This window comes from Oryza brachyantha, chromosome 2, assembly GCF_000231095.2.
Source record: "Oryza brachyantha chromosome 2, ObraRS2, whole genome shotgun sequence".
Taxonomy (NCBI): Eukaryota; Viridiplantae; Streptophyta; class Magnoliopsida; order Poales; family Poaceae; genus Oryza; species Oryza brachyantha.
Genome location: NC_023164.2, coordinates 6,820,532 through 6,838,218, shown reverse-complemented (window position 1 = coordinate 6,838,218; position 17,687 = coordinate 6,820,532). Strand labels below are relative to the sequence as shown.

At 39.7% G+C, this 17,687-nt stretch overlaps 2 protein-coding genes across 3 annotated transcripts; both read right to left on the bottom strand.

Annotated features, from left to right (window-relative positions):
• Window positions 1–5,860: 5,860 nt before the first annotated feature.
• LOC102704492 (BTB/POZ domain-containing protein POB1-like) lies at window positions 5,861–11,010 on the bottom strand. The gene is made up of 6 exons (XM_006648458.3): window positions 10,617–11,010; window positions 8,693–8,821; window positions 7,939–8,057; window positions 7,786–7,849; window positions 7,067–7,346; window positions 5,861–6,947 (listed from the first exon to the last, which is right to left on the bottom strand). Exons 1-6 carry the CDS (start codon window positions 10,882–10,884, stop codon window positions 6,131–6,133), a joined length of 1,677 nt encoding a protein of 558 aa, XP_006648521.2. The 5' UTR covers window positions 10,885–11,010; the 3' UTR covers window positions 5,861–6,130.
• Window positions 11,011–12,987: 1,977 nt separating this feature from the next.
• LOC102704217 (uncharacterized protein At5g41620-like) lies at window positions 12,988–17,208 on the bottom strand. 2 transcript variants are annotated; one of them, XM_040520416.1, is made up of 4 exons: window positions 17,071–17,208; window positions 16,507–16,974; window positions 15,400–15,525; window positions 12,988–14,837 (listed from the first exon to the last, which is right to left on the bottom strand). In XM_040520416.1, exons 2-4 carry the CDS (start codon window positions 16,891–16,893, stop codon window positions 13,341–13,343), a joined length of 2,010 nt encoding a protein of 669 aa, XP_040376350.1. In that variant the 5' UTR covers window positions 16,894–16,974; window positions 17,071–17,208; the 3' UTR covers window positions 12,988–13,340. The 2 variants fall into 2 exon arrangements, with proteins under 2 accessions (XP_040376350.1, XP_015688826.2); XM_015833340.2 differs by having other exon boundaries at window positions 16,507–17,208.
• Window positions 17,209–17,687: the final 479 nt, after the last annotated feature.

Below are 17,687 nucleotides of genomic sequence, written 5' to 3'. Positions count from 1 at the left end.
ACTTTCTGATTAGGAGTATGATAAAGGCCGTGTTCGTTCCCCTCGTAAATTAAGTTATCCCCTTTTTTCCACGCGTACGTTTTCCGAACTGTTAAACGGTGTATTTTTTTAAAAAAATTTCTATTAGAAAGTTGTTTTAAAAAAATCATATTGATCTATTATTTTTTTAATAATTAATTAATCATATACTAATATATTACTATGTTTTTCGTGCCAAGGTAACTTAACTTACCTCATCGAAAGGAACGCGGCCAAAATACCATCATTTGATTTGGGCCACTAATGTTAATCGGCTCCATCTTTTTGCTTTTATTATAAGCTAAATTTTAAATTTTTAACTTTAAGTTTATTTTTATCGTGGTTTATTTTTCAATATATTTGGGCTTTTAGATCGCTAAGATCATAAATATAAAAATTTTAATTATAAATTACTTTTTATTTACAAATATACCATAAGCTAAGTAAACACCCTTCTTATTATCGCAGGAGTGCCATGTATATATATATCTCCTTGTTGGTCGTTGTTGTTTAACACGTAGCTCTCGAAACAGGACTTGATCATGTAAAATAGTACGTATCTAAACGAATCATCATACGTATGCATGCTTAAGTGAACCACATAAGCCAAATTTGACCAAATAAAACCCACTGCTTGTGATCTACACGTTGGCCCGCACCATGTAACGGCACAGCTAGCTAGAGGTGCACGAATCACAGCGCAGATTTAACGGTAGGAGAAATCCACTAAAATCGTCAGATATATAACATGCCGTGTTCTTTTACTAGTTCATAGTAACCACGCGACGCGTAAAAATAGCTGTGGATTAACATATGATTAATTAATTATTAGTTAAAAAAACTTGTTTATAAAAAATATTTGCAAAAAAATAAACCGTTTAGCAGTTGGGAAAGTGTGTTTGCAGAAAACGAGAAAATATGTGTTAGCTACGTGGGCAAAAGAACATGGCCTACAGCTAGGTTCTTTCTAAGAGAGGTCTCATGGAATTTTCTAAGAATTAAACGTCTCCAATGAAAATCCTGTGATCCAACAAAGTCTTCACAGTTGCTACCTCTGTCTAAAGTATAACAACTTTTATGAATAAATGTTGATATAAATCTATAAATAATTTATAGCTAGACATGTTTATATGCGGAACGGAGGGAGTAGGTAAAAAGACTCTACCATGTAATTTCTTTTCTAGATTACTACTGCATCCATCAAAATATAATATGTATTTTATTTTATTAGGCAAATGATTTAACAAAAGAATACTCTCTATTACTATCAATTTTGTGTCAAAGCAATTTAAACTCCTATCCTAACAATAACAAATATATATATTAAAATAGAGGAGAAATAAATTATGTAAAATTTAAATAATTAATTAGTTTAGAGGTGGTAATGAATTCGTGTGGAGGAAGAGAGTGGGGAGCTGGAAAGTAGTAGTATCAGGAAGCGACGAATTTTGGCCATGGCACCTTCTGACTGATCATTCATAGCCCTACGCTTTTCTTTTATTTTTGTCTCCTCTCTCGCCTTTTTTTAAAAAAATATTCTATCTTTCGATCTGATTCTCATGAGCATCTTTACGTGAAGTTCTGATCACTGATCAGCTGGCTTTACTTGCGGACGTGGCAAAGTACCTCCGCTTTAAACTCTCTGAATTTATTTTAACCACGAGTAATTCTCTGTCGGCACAGTTAATTATTGCTCTTTTTTTTACCACCATTATAATTTTTTTCCTATACATATCAATAAGCTTGCTTCTCAGCTTTGAGCATCTGGTTACCTTGAGTGCAATAATGCCAAGGAATTTCTCCCAAAAGAAAAATATAACACCAAATGAATTAACAATGGAATATTAGAAAGTAATGGCAGGTTTTGTTTTTTTGGTACATGAAAGATACTTGCGACAATTTGTCAAGTTTGGTATTTAGGTTGGCCTTTATTTGAGAGATCTGTGCTTTTCTGCTTAACTAATGGATAATTATTTATATGATCGCCCATATAATTAATGGAGTGTAATTAAATTGGCAGATGCGTATTGCTGGTTTAATTAAGTCGTACAAAGATATGTTATTTATGGGGTTTAGAAATTTGGTTAACCATCAGTCCTTGAAATTTGGTGTCCATCCATCCATCCATCCGGCCAATGAAATGAATTTCCCTACGCCCGGACACTTCACTTCACCTCATTCACATCGATTTTATTTCATTTCAGGTACAAACACGCACGTCGTTATCCAAAACCAAGTACGCACGTACAGTTCGAGTTAAGAGGATTAACGACTCTATTACATCTTAACTCCTCACAGATCGATTAACGCATCTACCTACCTTGCTTCTACTTCTTGTTTCTTACTATGGCTTTGCTCTTTGCTTAAGATTTTCCTTTTTAGCATTTGCACGTATATTTACTGAACTGTTAAATGATTTATTTTTTATAAAAAAAGTTTATCATCCTACTTTTCTAATAATAGATTTTTAACTTTACGATGACTAATTTCGTCATTTACACTACCAAATAACTATCACAAAAGTGAGATAACCATTCACCAGTAATCTCTCACAAGTCAGAATTGTAGTTAGATTGTTGTTATCTATGATCACTCCACATGATCAGCTAGTTTGCATTTTATTTCTCCTCCATCTCATCCTGGTTGTTGTCCAAAGAACTGGAGTTATTCGGTGTCCAATTATACAGCTAATATATTTATCCTTTTGAATCGCCCTTAACCGCTGCTTCAAATGCAGTGTTTGGCTTATCATTACTCTGTTAATTTTTCAATGGGAATTGGTACAAAGGGGCCATACACTTAAAAGTTTATTTTGTTTTGGATGGCAGTGGAAATAAAGCTGAGAACTCTCTCTGTCCCTAAATATTTGACGCTATTAACTTTTTTATACACGTTTAACTATTCCTCTTATTCAAAAAATTACATAATTATTAATTATTGTTGTGTCATTTTATTTATTATTAAATATACTTTTATGTATATATATATATAGCTTTACATATTTTGAAAAAAAAATTGAATAAGACAAATAGTCAAACATGTATTAAAAAAATCAACGGCGTCAAACGTTTAGGGACGGAGATAGTAGTTTCTATGTATCTGTTTTAAAATGAAAATAGAAACAATGAATGCTATTTTTACTACCACTTTAAACGGCAATAGAAATGAACTAATATAGACTTTGTGATGTGGTGGTTCACAAGGCCTTTTTTCCCCTTTTTTAACACAAGGCTTATTTGCGCACAAGCAATTATTTTTCAAGAAATAATTATTATGAACATGCATTGCATTTGCACTTGGCAACTACTAGGAATAATTAATTTGCTACTCCGTAGTTGTCAAGTTGTGTAGGTACTATGTAAATTGCGCGTCCTTACATAATAACCGATTCGTTTGTTTTGTTTATGGGGAACTGATTGGTGTGTATACGACTCAATATCGACTCTCTGTCTACAATTTTAGTTATCTTTGGTTGCCCATTTTCACACTATAAATTTTAGTTGGACGGCGTGCACAGACAGAGGTGATGCTTGTCGCGAGCCTCATGATCTTGACTGAAATGTCCCTGCTTTTTTTTCTCCTCAGTATTTTAAAGGTTAATACATGCCCTACAAATTTACTGTATTAGAAAAATATTTACTATTTATGATATCGACTATGTGTTACTGTAATTTTATAAAATTAAATCCATATCATCGCCATCACGCTTTCCATCACGCTCTCATTTCTCCCTTCTCTTCTTTTCTTCTCTGATGATCACACCAATCCGTGTTAACAACAGCCGTTCCGTCCAGGCTAGGAACGTCAACCGCGCCACCGCCACCATCTTAGCCCCTCTCCTCCACTGTCTCCACCTCATCACCGCCCATTGTCCCCGCATCGGCTGCTAGGTCGGCACCGCGCACTAGGTCCCCTTCCAGGTGAACCTCTTCGCCCACCTGACCGCGGCCGGCCTCGCCGCCTCCGGGCTTGACCTCGTCAACATCAACCACACCGAGTTCGCACTCTTCGAGTCCACCATCACGTAGGAACAGACCAAGAAGTCTAAGGGGGATGTCGATTCTTGGAACTCCAAGAAAACAACGGCGGTGAGGAAGCAGGCGGCGATGCCATTGGGCCGCTGTAAGAAGGCTGTGCAGTCCTCCTCAGGGCTCAAAAGAAGACGAAGGTGGTGAGGAAGTAGGCGAAGTCGCACCATGTCTTTAACTCGTCGTTAGCGACAATGGCATTGGCACCGGAGCCAACAAGCATCTGAGGACTGAGTCAACAGCCCAGACGGCCTTCAGCTCTAGCAAAGACACCGACACGATGGTCGATGCGCTATTGTTCTCCGAGGATGGAGGTGGAGAGAGATGGGGACGAGAGAAGAGGGGAGAATGGAGGAAGAAGATAGAACTGACATGTGGGTCTCACGTCTAGGAGTATTTTGGTTTATATGAAAATGGAAAATGACGATAATGATATGTGTTCAATTTACAAAATTGCAGTGACACCTAACCAATATCGCAAATAGTAATGGTATTTTTCTAACACGGCAAATTTGGAGTGGTATTGATCAAATTAACCCTATTTTAAAAGATGTTTTACAAATATCACCCTTGGCAGCAGTAGAACTAATCTAGATTGTTTATTTTTTATAATCTAATGGATCATATCCATACATACAATCACATCTATTGTTGGTAGTAGAATATTTTTTTTCTAATAGTAGTAGAACTTTAAATCAATTATCAAGATTTTTCTATGAACAAATAGTGTTAGTACAATGCTATCGATAGAGAGGTACCCAAGCTCTTGTTTTAAACTAACCAATCCAAACGTGACTATATCTGCTAGATTGTGATTTGCGAGCTGTTTATTTGATCTGCTACTTTCTCATAATAACTCAATTTGACCACCACAGGCATCCACAACCAAAGCATACACATCTGGTGTGACGTGTGATGTTGCACACTGCAGAAATGGCGTCCGTAACTTCGTTCGGACGGGAAAAAACAATACTATTAGTTACTGGTCTAAGTTCAGCATCGCCGATTGATACTTGATTACATGGAAATTAAACGGGTGACAGGTTGAAAAGCATATTAGTCAGTAGTTCAAGGCACATCACGTAGATGGGGTTTGAGATAACTAAGATCAAATAATTGAAACATTGTCTAAGTTTTATGATAGCTACGTGAAAGTACGAACAAATGATCTAGTTACTACAAAGCTACAAATTTGCTCCAGATGATATAGAATCTTTTATATGGATTGCTCTAATGAAATAGGAGTTTAAGAAGCTTTTGTCTGCAAGAATCCAAATTCTTAATACATCGTGGGACATAATATAATCGCGTGTAAGATAAGACTGTCTCGGTTGTGGTTGTTGCAGGCAGACGAGTTGAGCCAATCAGAAACAGCTTAATTCGGAACACGTACAGTAGGATGGAGTGATACCTGACACTGATCTGGTGGTGGTAGTTGCAGCAGCAGCAGCACACCGACAGGGAGGAAGGAGAAGAGCAAGCACAAGAGGAGGATGGCATCTCGCTTTTGCACATCGTCGCCGATGGTTGAGGCGTCGCCGCCTCGCCGGTGGCCGTGCAGCGACCCGCCAGCCTCGCGACCGACCCAAGAAACCAAACTCTTGGGTTTCAGACGACAAGAAGAAACACCAGCACACTACATCTCTGGTACAAAAAGACATCTTCTCAAGGAACTATTCGGTTGGGTTCAGCATGCTAGAAGAATTCATGCGAGTCTGTTGGATGCTTCAACACACATTCACCTGTGAGGATGTCAGTTTATGAATGTATGCATGTATGTAACACTGAAAGTTGGACTGTCATCCTTCCAAAAGTTGGGTAAGTGAGGTGCTCATGTCATTATCTTCAGCTGGTATGGTAACTTTTTCACAACATAGGGGCTGGAGCAACATAGCCTTTTTCCCAAATGGGAGTAAAACAAGCGGGGGTTCTTTTTTCACTTGTCATTTGCAAAGTTTCTATCAACAAAAGGATTCAAGCATAGAAGAAGAAGAAGAAACAATAGAATATCTGCACTGCAGCACGCGATGTTTCACACTGATACCAACTTGAGAGCAATTCCAACCTAGGTTGGCAGCAGCGCATCAGACAATGGGTTGCTTTATCGTCAATTCAGCTCTCAGATGCAAGACACCGTCGATGAAGAAGAGACTGTCATCAGCCATGAACGTCGCCCATGGTATCGCAAAGAGATTCCTATAACCAACCGCCTTACCACCGGTGAAGGTGTAGTTACCCTTGTACTTGCTCACAAAATCACCCGACGGTATTGTCCTTGCAGCAAACTCATAATCTACTGTGACGCTCATCGAGCCCTTCTCTTGCATTCCTAAGAAGAGACCAAAGCAGTAGAACGTACTCTGTTGTTCCACGTTACAGTGTGCCGAGAGGAAGAAACCCTGCCCTGCAAGATGGAAGGCTTGCGAGTACATTCGACCTGACGGGAAGAGTCGAGAGCACTCTTCACGCTTTAGATCCAAGTATGCTATACACTGTGGGTAAGGCCGGTCAAACTCAACAACTTTCAGAGGTCTGTACTTGTAAGCTCGCTCTGCAAATTTCCGACAGGTTGTTGGGTCTGCTGCAAGAGCCCGTTGCCTGTGTGGTGCATCAGCTTTATATAGAAGTGCCTCAGTGACACACTTGGTTGCTTGCTCATGGTCCAGATCAGTGCATATTAGGACCTTCCGTAGCTTCCTACAGGTCATGTGACTGAATCGCACAAGTGGAAGCAAACGAGAACTCAAGATCTCGCGTCTTTCCTCTGATTTTGGGTATTGTGCACGGGCCCACCTGATCAGGAAGTCATAGATGGCATCTTCAGATGCCACCTGGAGGTCATTACTTGACAGGATGGCTTCGATTCCAGCAAGAGGGATGTTCATCACTTCATCTTGGAACCTGAATTTGAGAAGAAGAAACAAACCAAGCTCTTCAGTATACAATAATTTTTATGACAACAATGTTTAAGGCTAATCCTCAAAAAGAAAAGGAGGTTCCCTTTAATGGAGATCACTCACTTGGTTAAATCCTTGTATTTGTTGGAAAGGAACTCCTTGGCTGCATCTGTCAAAGGTTGAACTGCAGCAGCCATCGAAATGGAACATGGAAGGTCTAGGTAGAGCAGTGCGGATTCTGTAGTCATAGTCAAGCTTGTGAGCAACTGACTACAGTACCTCATGCAAGAAACAACCTCAAATTTGTCGGCAGCCATCAAAATATCCAGCAGAAGGGCGGGATCAGTTGTTGTCAACTTTCCACTATACATAAATCTTAAAAGCTCGATAAGGGCATTTTCCTCTGTTTCAAGAAAATTGAAAATAATGAGGCATACAGAAACAATTCAAGAAAGAACAACAAAATAACAAAGGCGAGAGTTCCTTTTTCTGCGAGAAATTGGTCGATTATTTAACTTTCAGTAAATGATCAAGGCAATTTGTGCATATATGAAGGTTGATAGATTAACAAAACATTTATTTAATATGGTGAAGCCAAATAAGAAAAGGAGACTAGACATCTAGTATCAGAGAAACAAAAAGAGCAGTGGCAGAAACCATCTTCACCATAAAAGTCTACAATAAATATATATATATATATATATATATATATATATATTACAAATATTTTATATAGTATATATTAGGAATATTATTATCAAGTATTATAATAGCACAACTGCAACACAGCAATATAATCAGTTAGGAAGAATGTTTTGACTTAACTAAAGTTATCACATTACCTGAATCAGTAATTCTAAGGGTTGCCTGCCTCTCATCGGATTCTTTCATACCATTTGAGAAAAGCTAATATGGACACATTAAGGTTTTAGAATTAGAAAGCTAATAGAAAACTGAGTATACAACAAATGCACTGGATGAGGTTATCAGTATACCTTGAAAAAGAAAGGACTTTTAGCAGCAAGAATCGCTGAACTGATATAAATGTCCTTTACTCTTAGAACTGGTGTACTCACCCCGCTCCACGGTGAGTCCATACTTGGTCCATCGTCACCTATGAAGTACCACGGACAAATCACTAAGGGAACAAACAAGGAAAACACACTCATCCTTTAGCCTACAGCTGATTATAAGCCATAACGGCTTACTGGTGACCAAAAAATAATTTGGTGGTGTTTTTATATGCGTTAAAAGCTAATTCTGGAAAATAAACTACGATGAAAAAGCCCCAAAATCAACTCCAAAATTTAGTAAGAGGCGTAACATCCCAAGGACAAATCACCAGACAGGTTATCTGTTGTTAAAATTACTTGGAACACACTGTACTTCTTAATAGTGGAGATTAATTTCATACATTCAGTACAACAGGGTATCAGGAAAATAAAGACAGTAAGCTATCAGAAGGAAAAGGAATGATAAGAAAACATCATGAAACATTGAATCCCCATTTTAGTGCTTTGTGCTCCTAGCAATCTGAACAAGTAATAAACTTTTCATCACTAATTTCTATTTTTTTATTGTAGCATAGAATTAAATTGAATGTTTCTCAGTTTGCATATAACAGAGAAATCAAACTAGCATGAGTAAAGATTCCACCAACTAACTGGATTCCACATTCCACATCACAATGCAACATAACATGGTGACTGCAGACTGACCCAAGGTGATAGACCTTTCAGCAGTACATACCATCGGGACCAACACTGGGTGGAGATTCGTCCATCATTGTTACAGGTTCCTCTTGATTTTCTTCATATGCGTCACGTTCTTCTGCTTCGACTTTGCAATTTATTTGGTCTGGCATGACTGCTTCAGACTCTGCAGACAGAAATTGGTAGTAAACAAGTCTTCCATCAGAAAGAATAACGACGGATGTATAAGTAGCAGTAGACAATCATATGTAACAAAAAAGCATCGAAAAAGGAAAAACATCACAAAGGTACTCAGGGACATTTTAGATAACAGCAAATAATCACAGGTATAACTACAAAATGATGCCATCACTAATGAGAATAGAATATCATAAAACAGAATGTAACATGCTAATAGACTTGTGGCAATAATTGGTAACTAAGGTGTCAAGGAGGACTTTCAAAATTACCATAAGCACAAAACAAACATTAAGATCAACTAGCACAGATAAAAAGAAATTGAAGTATGAAGATCAACCACAAAAAACTAACTATATTTTAGCAAAGCATATTTTCATACATCCCTTCATAATTTTTTTTTTTTACTTCCCAACCCCACCCCCTTCAAATATGGCCACGAGGAAAAAGTAGAAAAGTAATAATCACATGGCAAAGCAGTAGATAGTCCATTAGCCCACTCATCATGCAAAGCTATTTGTACACAAGATGAGGGTTTGGCCTGTTGTCACACTCAGTTTAGCTCTTTGTTTCAGGTATTAGCGTATTGGCCCATATGTAGTGTTCATACACCAGCCAAAATTTGCAGTCAGTGGGAAGCGATTTGGTCACCCAAAGAAGCCTGGTAACCAACAGAATATGCACAAAGTATTACACAAGATATTCAATAAAAATACAACTACACCTAAAATGGCAGATTATTGGTATTGTAGATCAAGGAAATCAAATTAAACTAAATCACTAGATTATAAGATGTAACTATATAACCAAGAAAATCCACCATCTAGACATAGGTCCTGTTCGGATCAGCATTCTGGCTGGCTACTCCTTGGATTATCGCGACTTCACGAGCCTGCTTGTCAAGCCATTAAACAGTGTTTTTTTAAAAAACCATATAAACGTTTTTTAAAAATCAAACAATTCCATTTCTTAACTTTATAATAGCTAATACTCAACTAATCATACGCTAACAATCCACCGTATTTCCCATGCCATGTATAAACTCATCCAAACCTCCAACTTGAACATGGCAATAAGCCCATAACCAACACAGCATTTCCTATTAAGGGGTGTCAATACTCAACGGTTCATGTTATTGCAACACTGCCCACAATAGCCACATTGCATGACACAATTCCCATCTTTCACGGAAAAAATTCAACAATGTGCACCCAATCAGAAGCATCAACAAGAGAGGTATTATCCTTGATTTATGTATCAAGCAACAACCAATTCCCTTCGAAAGTTCGTTTTTTCTCAAATAATTGACCACATTGTCCCATCAGTCTAAGGTTGCAGTCTGCTATATGAACCATAAATATATCTATACAATGCATGAAACGAATTATACTTGCCCACACGAATATATGATGCATATATTCCTATTACAGGTATACCATACACTCCTGGTTGTTATTTGTCGCGCAGCTCCTGTTAACGATATGTGGCATCAAACCAATTGTCATTCTTCAATGGCCGAGAATAAATGTTGAATTATGAATGGTATCTCTTACAGTTACAGCAGAGCATACAAAAATTGGGCAAATCCCCTTAATCCAATCTCCGTTACCCTGATCACTGCTCACTGACGCTGTAATACATGATCATGATCAACCACCTAAAGGCACCGAAATTTCCCAACCTAAAGGCACAGAAATTTCCCAACACGATCGCCCAGAATTGAAAATAAAAATCACAAAAAAAAAAGAACAAAGGGATGGGTGCCTGATGATCCCACGCGTTACCTTTCTCCCTGAGGAGCTCCTCGCGGCGGCGCTTGCGGTGGCGCGCCCAATCGGAGAGGGAGCCGGGCCCCCCGCCGCCGGCGCCGCCCACGCCCCCGCTCGACCCCGGCGCGTCGTCGTCGTCGTCGTCGTCGTCCCCGGCGACGACCTCGATCCGCAGCACCCTGTCGGAGAAGTTGACCGAGTTGAAGGCGAACTCGTAGCTGGGGCCCGCCCCCCCTCCCCCGGCCCAGCGGCCGAAGTCCGTCTCCGCCTCGCCCCCCGCCATGCGCGTCGGCCGGCCGCCTCGCGCCCCTACCCCCCACGCGCGTGCAGCAGCAGGCGGCGGCGCGCGGGGCCTAACCCTAGGCCGCGCGGCGAGGAGGAAGAGGAAGAGGAGGAGGAGGCTTGGAGGCGAAGGTGGAGGAGGAGGAGGAGATGGCCCAATTAATAATTAAGGAGGGTGGTTATAATAAGACGACGGTACAGCTACAGGTGATTAAAATAAAACTCTCGTAGTCGTAGCATCGCATTACGCTGCGCTTGGCGGTGCGGGGGATTTTGCCGTGTGCCGGCGTGGAAACCGTGCTTGGATTACTGCTTACGAATTTGTAGGTTAACGAACTCGGCATAATTATACGGGGGGTTGTTTGGCTTTTTAATTTTACGAATGAAAAAAAATTTATAACTAAAAATTTTATATATGTCTTTACTATGATATAAAAGCTATTTTTCATGCAATTATTTAATCGGCGAACAAACGTGCCCTACCTATGGTACCAAATGATTGCCAACTTAAAAAAACAAAGGGTAAAAATTAAAAATAATTTATAGGTAAAACTTTTATACGTGCGATGATTTAAAACAAAAGCTGAAAAATAAAATATGATAAGAAAAACCTCAAAATCTGCCCTAAATTAAAATTTTAAATTTTTGTTTATAAACGATAAGTCCTAAAAATGGAGGGTGGGGGAGCCAGGTTTCCGATCTCGCGGTTACCGCGACGGTAACCGTGGGGTCCGCGGGGGCACAACTTCGGTAAGACATGGTAACCGAGTTTAAATTTGAAAAAAATTTAAAAATTTTGAGGAAATTTAATGGAAAAATATATGTTGTATAAGTTGATATATAATGTAGTTTTGTCAAAAAAATTCATGAAAAAGTGTATTTTTGGCGTAATTAAAAATCATAAACGACAATTTCGGGAAACAAAATTAAAAAGTAGTCTATTGCAAATAATATTTGCTAGGAAGATGGTGAAGAATATTTTGTTGTTGAGTCGTTATTAATTTGCACTAGACACTAGGATAAATAATGTTGAAATACAAATATACGACGATGGATATATGGAAAATATGTACGAAGAAAAATTATATGAGCATGTTAGTAATAATGTGTAGTAGGTATAGTTGTCACGTAGCAATCAAAATAGAGTTGTTATTATTTGTTATTAGTGTGAATTATTTTGTGAAGTGAGATATGACGGTGTATGTTTATGTTGTAATATCAAGAATTTAGAAAAGGTAATGTAAAAATTTTCTTGTTTTCCTAAAACATGTTCTATTTTTTCTATGTCACAACTCACAAATATAGTCACAAAATATTTTCCTATTTTTCATGTATTTTTTAAGATTTTTTAATATTTTTTACATTTGACAGCACACCCGCGGTATCCTCGCGGTAACCGCTGCTTTTGCGGTGGTAACCACGGTTTTGGCCGTAAAAACCGCTCAGGAAACCATGGTTACCGTGGTTTTCATGCGTTATTTTAGCAAGTACTTACCGCGGTTACTGCGCGAAACCCGTGGTTTTGAAATCAAATATTTTGTTTTCAAATTCGCTGTGATTTTTGCGGTTTTGACGGTTACCTTACGGCATCCGCGGGAGCGCGGCGCCGTGGTTTTCGCGGGAAGAACGGTAGGGGGAACCCTGTGGAGTAATAACAATTGCCCATTGTTCATTTGATATTGCAAACACACAATTTACCCGGACTACACCATGAATGGTACAAACGTTACGAAATTCGTATGACGACGACTCGGTTAAACTCTTTGACCGCAAGGACGCAAAAACACACGGAGATGCTGCTTTCTCTGCGAAACTGTGCAAACGCGACCCATTCTATCTACTGCTGGCCCCATGTTTCGCTCTTAATTGCCTTTTTTTTTTTTGCAGGTTACTTGTGCTGAAACGTTCTGAGAGTTTTTTGCTATCCATAGCAGTTGAGCAATCTGGATACCAGTATGGTCCAGGCCAAACCAACCTGCTGCAGTGCAGCCAGTTTAACATGAATTGCACGTGCATGTTAGATGTACCAAGGCTCATCTGGTGGTTCAGATGTGTACTGTTGCAACTGCAATGCATTTCTGAGCAAATATGGCGCTTTATAGTTGACAGAACATTAATGGTACTATCAGGTACAGGTCTTTAATGATATGATATGAGGGACATGAAGAGATGTCAGTTGATGCATGAGATCGGCATCCCAATGCCATGGCCAATGGAGAAGATCAGCAAAAAAGGTCATAAATATACAGATGGCACAAACAAAATCCTTCTAAAAAGTTGAGTTCTTGAACTCTGCCGTCCTGGATAGCTACAAGGGTAAATTTACAGATAAGCTCAGCCAGATGCAATCTAGAGTAAAAGATTCTACAGCTTGCAATATAGAAAATACTGCAGCTATATAAGCCATCTACTGAGTGGGCGTCGAATAAAGAAGAAACTACAACAGATTGGCCGCACTCATTTTCTCTTGCTGGTTACTGAACCTCCTGATGCCTTCAATCTGGCATGCCTCCCCTCTAGCCTTGCTTGAAGTAATTTTGCCTTTAGGGTGTTCTTCATGCCTACTGGCAGCCCTGTTGAGCATTCAGCTATCTCATGGCCCAATGATGTGGACTGATAATCAAGCTGCCTTGATGGACTGTGTGGATTGCATAAATCCCCTGAAGTAGTTCCTTCACAAAACAGACTAGTCCGTGAGTAATGATCAAGCGATTCTTGCCCCAGACAGTCAGCACAACCCCCCAAGTTGTTCGTTGATGTATCGTTGTGAGATCCTTGAGAAATATGGGTACAATTGATTTCATTATGCTCCTCTGCTGGAATTATTCTAGCACTCCTGCTGGTCTGTGAGCCGATTTCTTGAGTTCTAGTGGTATGCCATGGCTTGCTGCTACTGGATCTTGCCTTGCTTTCGTGTGAATAAATTTGCATGTCAGACATATGTGAGCTCTCACCAACTACACTATGCGAGTGTTCTGATCTTCTCTTAGGTGCATCCATGTTGCCTGTGTAGCTTCTGCAAGACCCTGTATGGTCATGTTTCTGAATGCTATTTCCATGCATGTTGAGCTCAAAGCAATGCAGATCACTGGCAACAGAATCATCGTCATCTTCTTCAGCTAGCCGAGGAGCACTAGTAGCTCCATTAAAATGGACAGACTCAAGGGATTGCCGACGTAAGCTAGCATCTCGTCTACTATGCATGTATTTGTCATTATTCTTAGAGCTAACTGATTTTTTGGCAAGAAATGCCTCTATTTCACTTGTTAGCCTCTCTGTTATTGTTGATTTCTTCAGTAAGTCTTCCTCGATATCAGTATTTTGCATTTGCATTCTCTCGTCAAGCCATGCTTCTGATATATGAAGCGCTGACTTATCAAACTGATATTCATAATTTACATGCCTTTGTTTCAATGCCCTGACTTCCTCTTCATAGTCTCGGATTCCCATTGCAAATTGGTCACAAAGGTCTTCTAAAAGGCTCTTTGCTTTCTTCTCTTTCTCAAGGTCCTTAACTGCCTTAACAAATGCTAATTTTATCTCAGACAACTCCTTACCATACTTCCTGTGAAGGCCTTCAGAATGTCTCCTAAGGCGTTTCTCATCCTCCAGTTCATCTTGCAGGGAACGAATGTCTGCTGCAATCTTCCCTTTGTCTTTATTTTTCTGGAAAAACTTGTCCTCAGAGAGTTGCCTCACTAGTGAAGCAACATCATGGCGATATCCTCGTCTCTCATGCATAAGCTCTTGAATATGTTCCTGCGCCTGCTGTAGCTCCAATTTTAGTCCATTAATCACTGACATATCAGCGGTATGTTGTTCTTCCAGGCTCCAGATTCGATTTAGAACCTTCAAGAGTTCTGTTGGTGTCTTAAGGTTATAACCAGCCCCACTAAATCTACCCTTGATATCCAAAGAGCGAGCTGGACTGATTGCTTGATTTATACTGGAATCCTGTAAAATCCAGCAAGAAAGAAATATACTTTTGAGAATGTGCTTTGCTGTACTGATTCTCACATCTGGCAAATGTTCAGTTGCATCAAGGGATAAAGAGAAAATTTTGAGTTATGTGAAATAGATAGCGGGCAAAACACTATGGGAACAACTTCATTACCCTTACTTTTTTCTTTGCAAAAAAATCACACATTCATTGATCTAAATAAAGAATGAAATCAAATGAGTAGACAAAACGATGCTCAAATGTACTATTTAATTGCTATCAATCTTTTGTGATTATTTTCAGTCAGAGAAGAATTAACTAAACTAGTAAACTGCAAGACTATTCCGCAATTTGATTTGATAAACCGTGCAAAAGAGTACTGTTCCACTCTCAAAACTTCTCCATCAGACTCGAACATGTGTAATGAAAAACACAACAGAATCACAAGACAGAAATTCTTGCCCCTATTAACATGCAGTAGCATATAGCACCACAAGACTTTGCTATGTGCCCACAAAGCAAAAATATTTATTGCAACCAAGAGGATAACAGCATATAAGAACATATAATACATACCCCGATTGAGCTTGTGTAGCTTCGAGGAGAAAAAGGTTGTCCTGTACAATTTCTTGCTTGATTTAACTTATTATGATTCGTCGATGAATTTGCAAGATGCCTACCAACGCTATCTGAGTTCTGAGGCTGAATGTAACATAAAAATATTTAGCATGGAACAAATGCAATATATATATATATATATATATATATATATATATATATATATATATATATATATATATATATATATATATACATACATTCAGCAATCAAGACAATGGGAAATAGTAAAACACCTTTTGTACATTTGGCAGATAGATATATTCAAAGTTTGAATATGTGCAATATGCTGTTAAGAGATGTACGCTTCAATGTTACATCTCAACACCTTTATGAGATCAACGTAAGAAAGGGAACATGTATGCAGAAATTGTCTAGAGAGAACATGCATACAAACAGAGGTGGCATCATATAAATGCAGCTGAGCTTAAACGACGCCTGATTTAGATCACAAGTGTTGTAGAGAGCTCCTGCTCCTTGACATGTGAAACACACTCCCTAAGGACATTCCACAAATTGAAGAACTAGCATGTTGGTCGGTTAGTATATTGCAGAGCAAAAGGATTCGCCCTTCCAAATTCCAAGGAACAAAGTGTAAATCCCCAGTTATTTGTTCTTGAAAGCACCAAAATGTATCAACATTACACGCCAGAAGTTTATAGAATGTGTTCCTTTTTTCACTTCAACATTGCTACACGCCTTCTATAAACTTAGAAACTCATTCCCGTCTAGTCAATAAGCACTAGTTTTACTTGCTCTAGCATAGTCCTCCCTCCATCACATATTATAAGAGTTTCTAGGTTTAGCTATATTCATTAGCACACATATGAATCTACAAGGACAGAAAATCTTATAACATGGAACGAAGGGAATAGCATTGATTTTTCGTTTCGAAGCATGCTACATTTTTCATCAGTGCTCCAATTCGTCATGTGAAGTAAATTCATGTAGATAGGAATAGCAATGTTGGTGTGGCCGAACGAATCATCCGGGTTGATGTTTTAGCCCATGAGAGGAATAGAGTTTAAAAAGCTAAGACACCAAATTAATTAATTAAACCCTCACCTGATGCAGCTCGACGGCGGCGAGCGGCCTCCCGGCCATGCGCCTCCGCGACCCGGCGCCGCGTCGCCCCTCCCGCACCACGTCGTGGATCTCCCACAGGCTGGCGCCCAGCTGCCGCGCGGAGGCCGAGACGGACGCGGAGGCGGTGCTCCGCCTGGGGGGCGCCGCCACCACCACCGCAGGGTGAACCGGAGCCAGCTCCGGCGCCACCTCCTCCTCTCCCTCCAGCTTCCACGACGGGGACGGCGTGCAGGGCCCCGCCCGCCTCCTGGCCCTCCCGAGCCGCACCCGCAGCGGCACCTCCTCGTCGTGGGGACGACGAGGAGCCGTGGAGGCGCATGCACCCTCCTCCTGCTGCGACAGAACCGCCGCCACCTTGGGCTCCATGGGCGTTACGGCAGGCGGGGGGGCGGGGCCTAGGGCGGCGGGCACCCCATGGCAATGGCAATGGGGTAGTAGCTACTGCTACTACAGGAGGCAGGCAACGGTGGAGGAAGGAGGAATGGGTGGGGAATGAGAATGGAAGGGGGAAGAAGTGGAAAGGGAAAAGCTGCGTAGGAGTACGTGTGTCTGCAGGGTGGGCAACAACAGTAGACTAGTAGAGTAAGTAGCGCACTGCTCGTTTCGTTTGACGCCCCTTAAGAGCGTCCCCAAGGATATCCTCCATATTTGATCATCCAAATATTCGGTTTCTCTGCATTACTGTAAAAAAACATTGTTCATGTGAGCGGCACACAGCAATTTAATACCATGAATATAGCACCAAAACACTGTAGTAATAGTACTTATGAGTCACTGTTCATTAATATAGCAAGCGCTAGATCTCATCCATCCGTTTTGATCCAACGATCACGAGATATACCAAATTCACATACAATTGAGGATCTCATCCCCAATATGAATGGTCATCCAAAAAAGATTTTCATCCATATCACTTTTCACTCCAACAAATCATCTATATTACGTCATCTATATCGCACCCTCCTATATTTTAATAATATCTTCTAACTAACCTTGCATTTGTATTAAGGGATATGTTTTGAACGAATAAATTTTTTGTTAATATTTATCACAATAATAATTAGAAATGGGTATATTTTAATGGATATATGTTTGATGGTTAATTTTGTAATTGGTATAGTTGATATTATTTAACGCAGTAATAATTATAATTAAGTATA

Excerpts from the sequence above, each read along its gene's own strand:
- LOC102704217 (XM_015833340.2), bottom strand. The coding sequence starts at position 16,893 with ATGGAGCCCAAGGTGGCGGCGGTTCTGTCGCAGCAGGAGGAGGGTGCA. Across the intron at positions 15,526-16,506 it reads CCGCCGTCGAGCTGCATCAG|CCTCAGAACTCAGATAGCGT; the intron begins GTGAGGGTTTAA and ends TGTTACATTCAG. Across the intron at positions 14,838-15,399 it reads GCTACACAAGCTCAATCGGG|GATTCCAGTATAAATCAAGC; the intron begins GTATGTATTATA and ends TGGATTTTACAG.
- LOC102704492 (XM_006648458.3), bottom strand. The coding sequence starts at position 10,884 with ATGGCGGGGGGCGAGGCGGAGACGGACTTCGGCCGCTGGGCCGGGGGA. Across the intron at positions 8,058-8,692 it reads ACCCAGTGTTGGTCCCGATG|GTGACGATGGACCAAGTATG; the intron begins GTATGTACTGCT and ends GGTACTTCATAG. Across the intron at positions 7,347-7,785 it reads CCTTAGAATTACTGATTCAG|AGGAAAATGCCCTTATCGAG; the intron begins GTAATGTGATAA and ends TTCTTGAAACAG.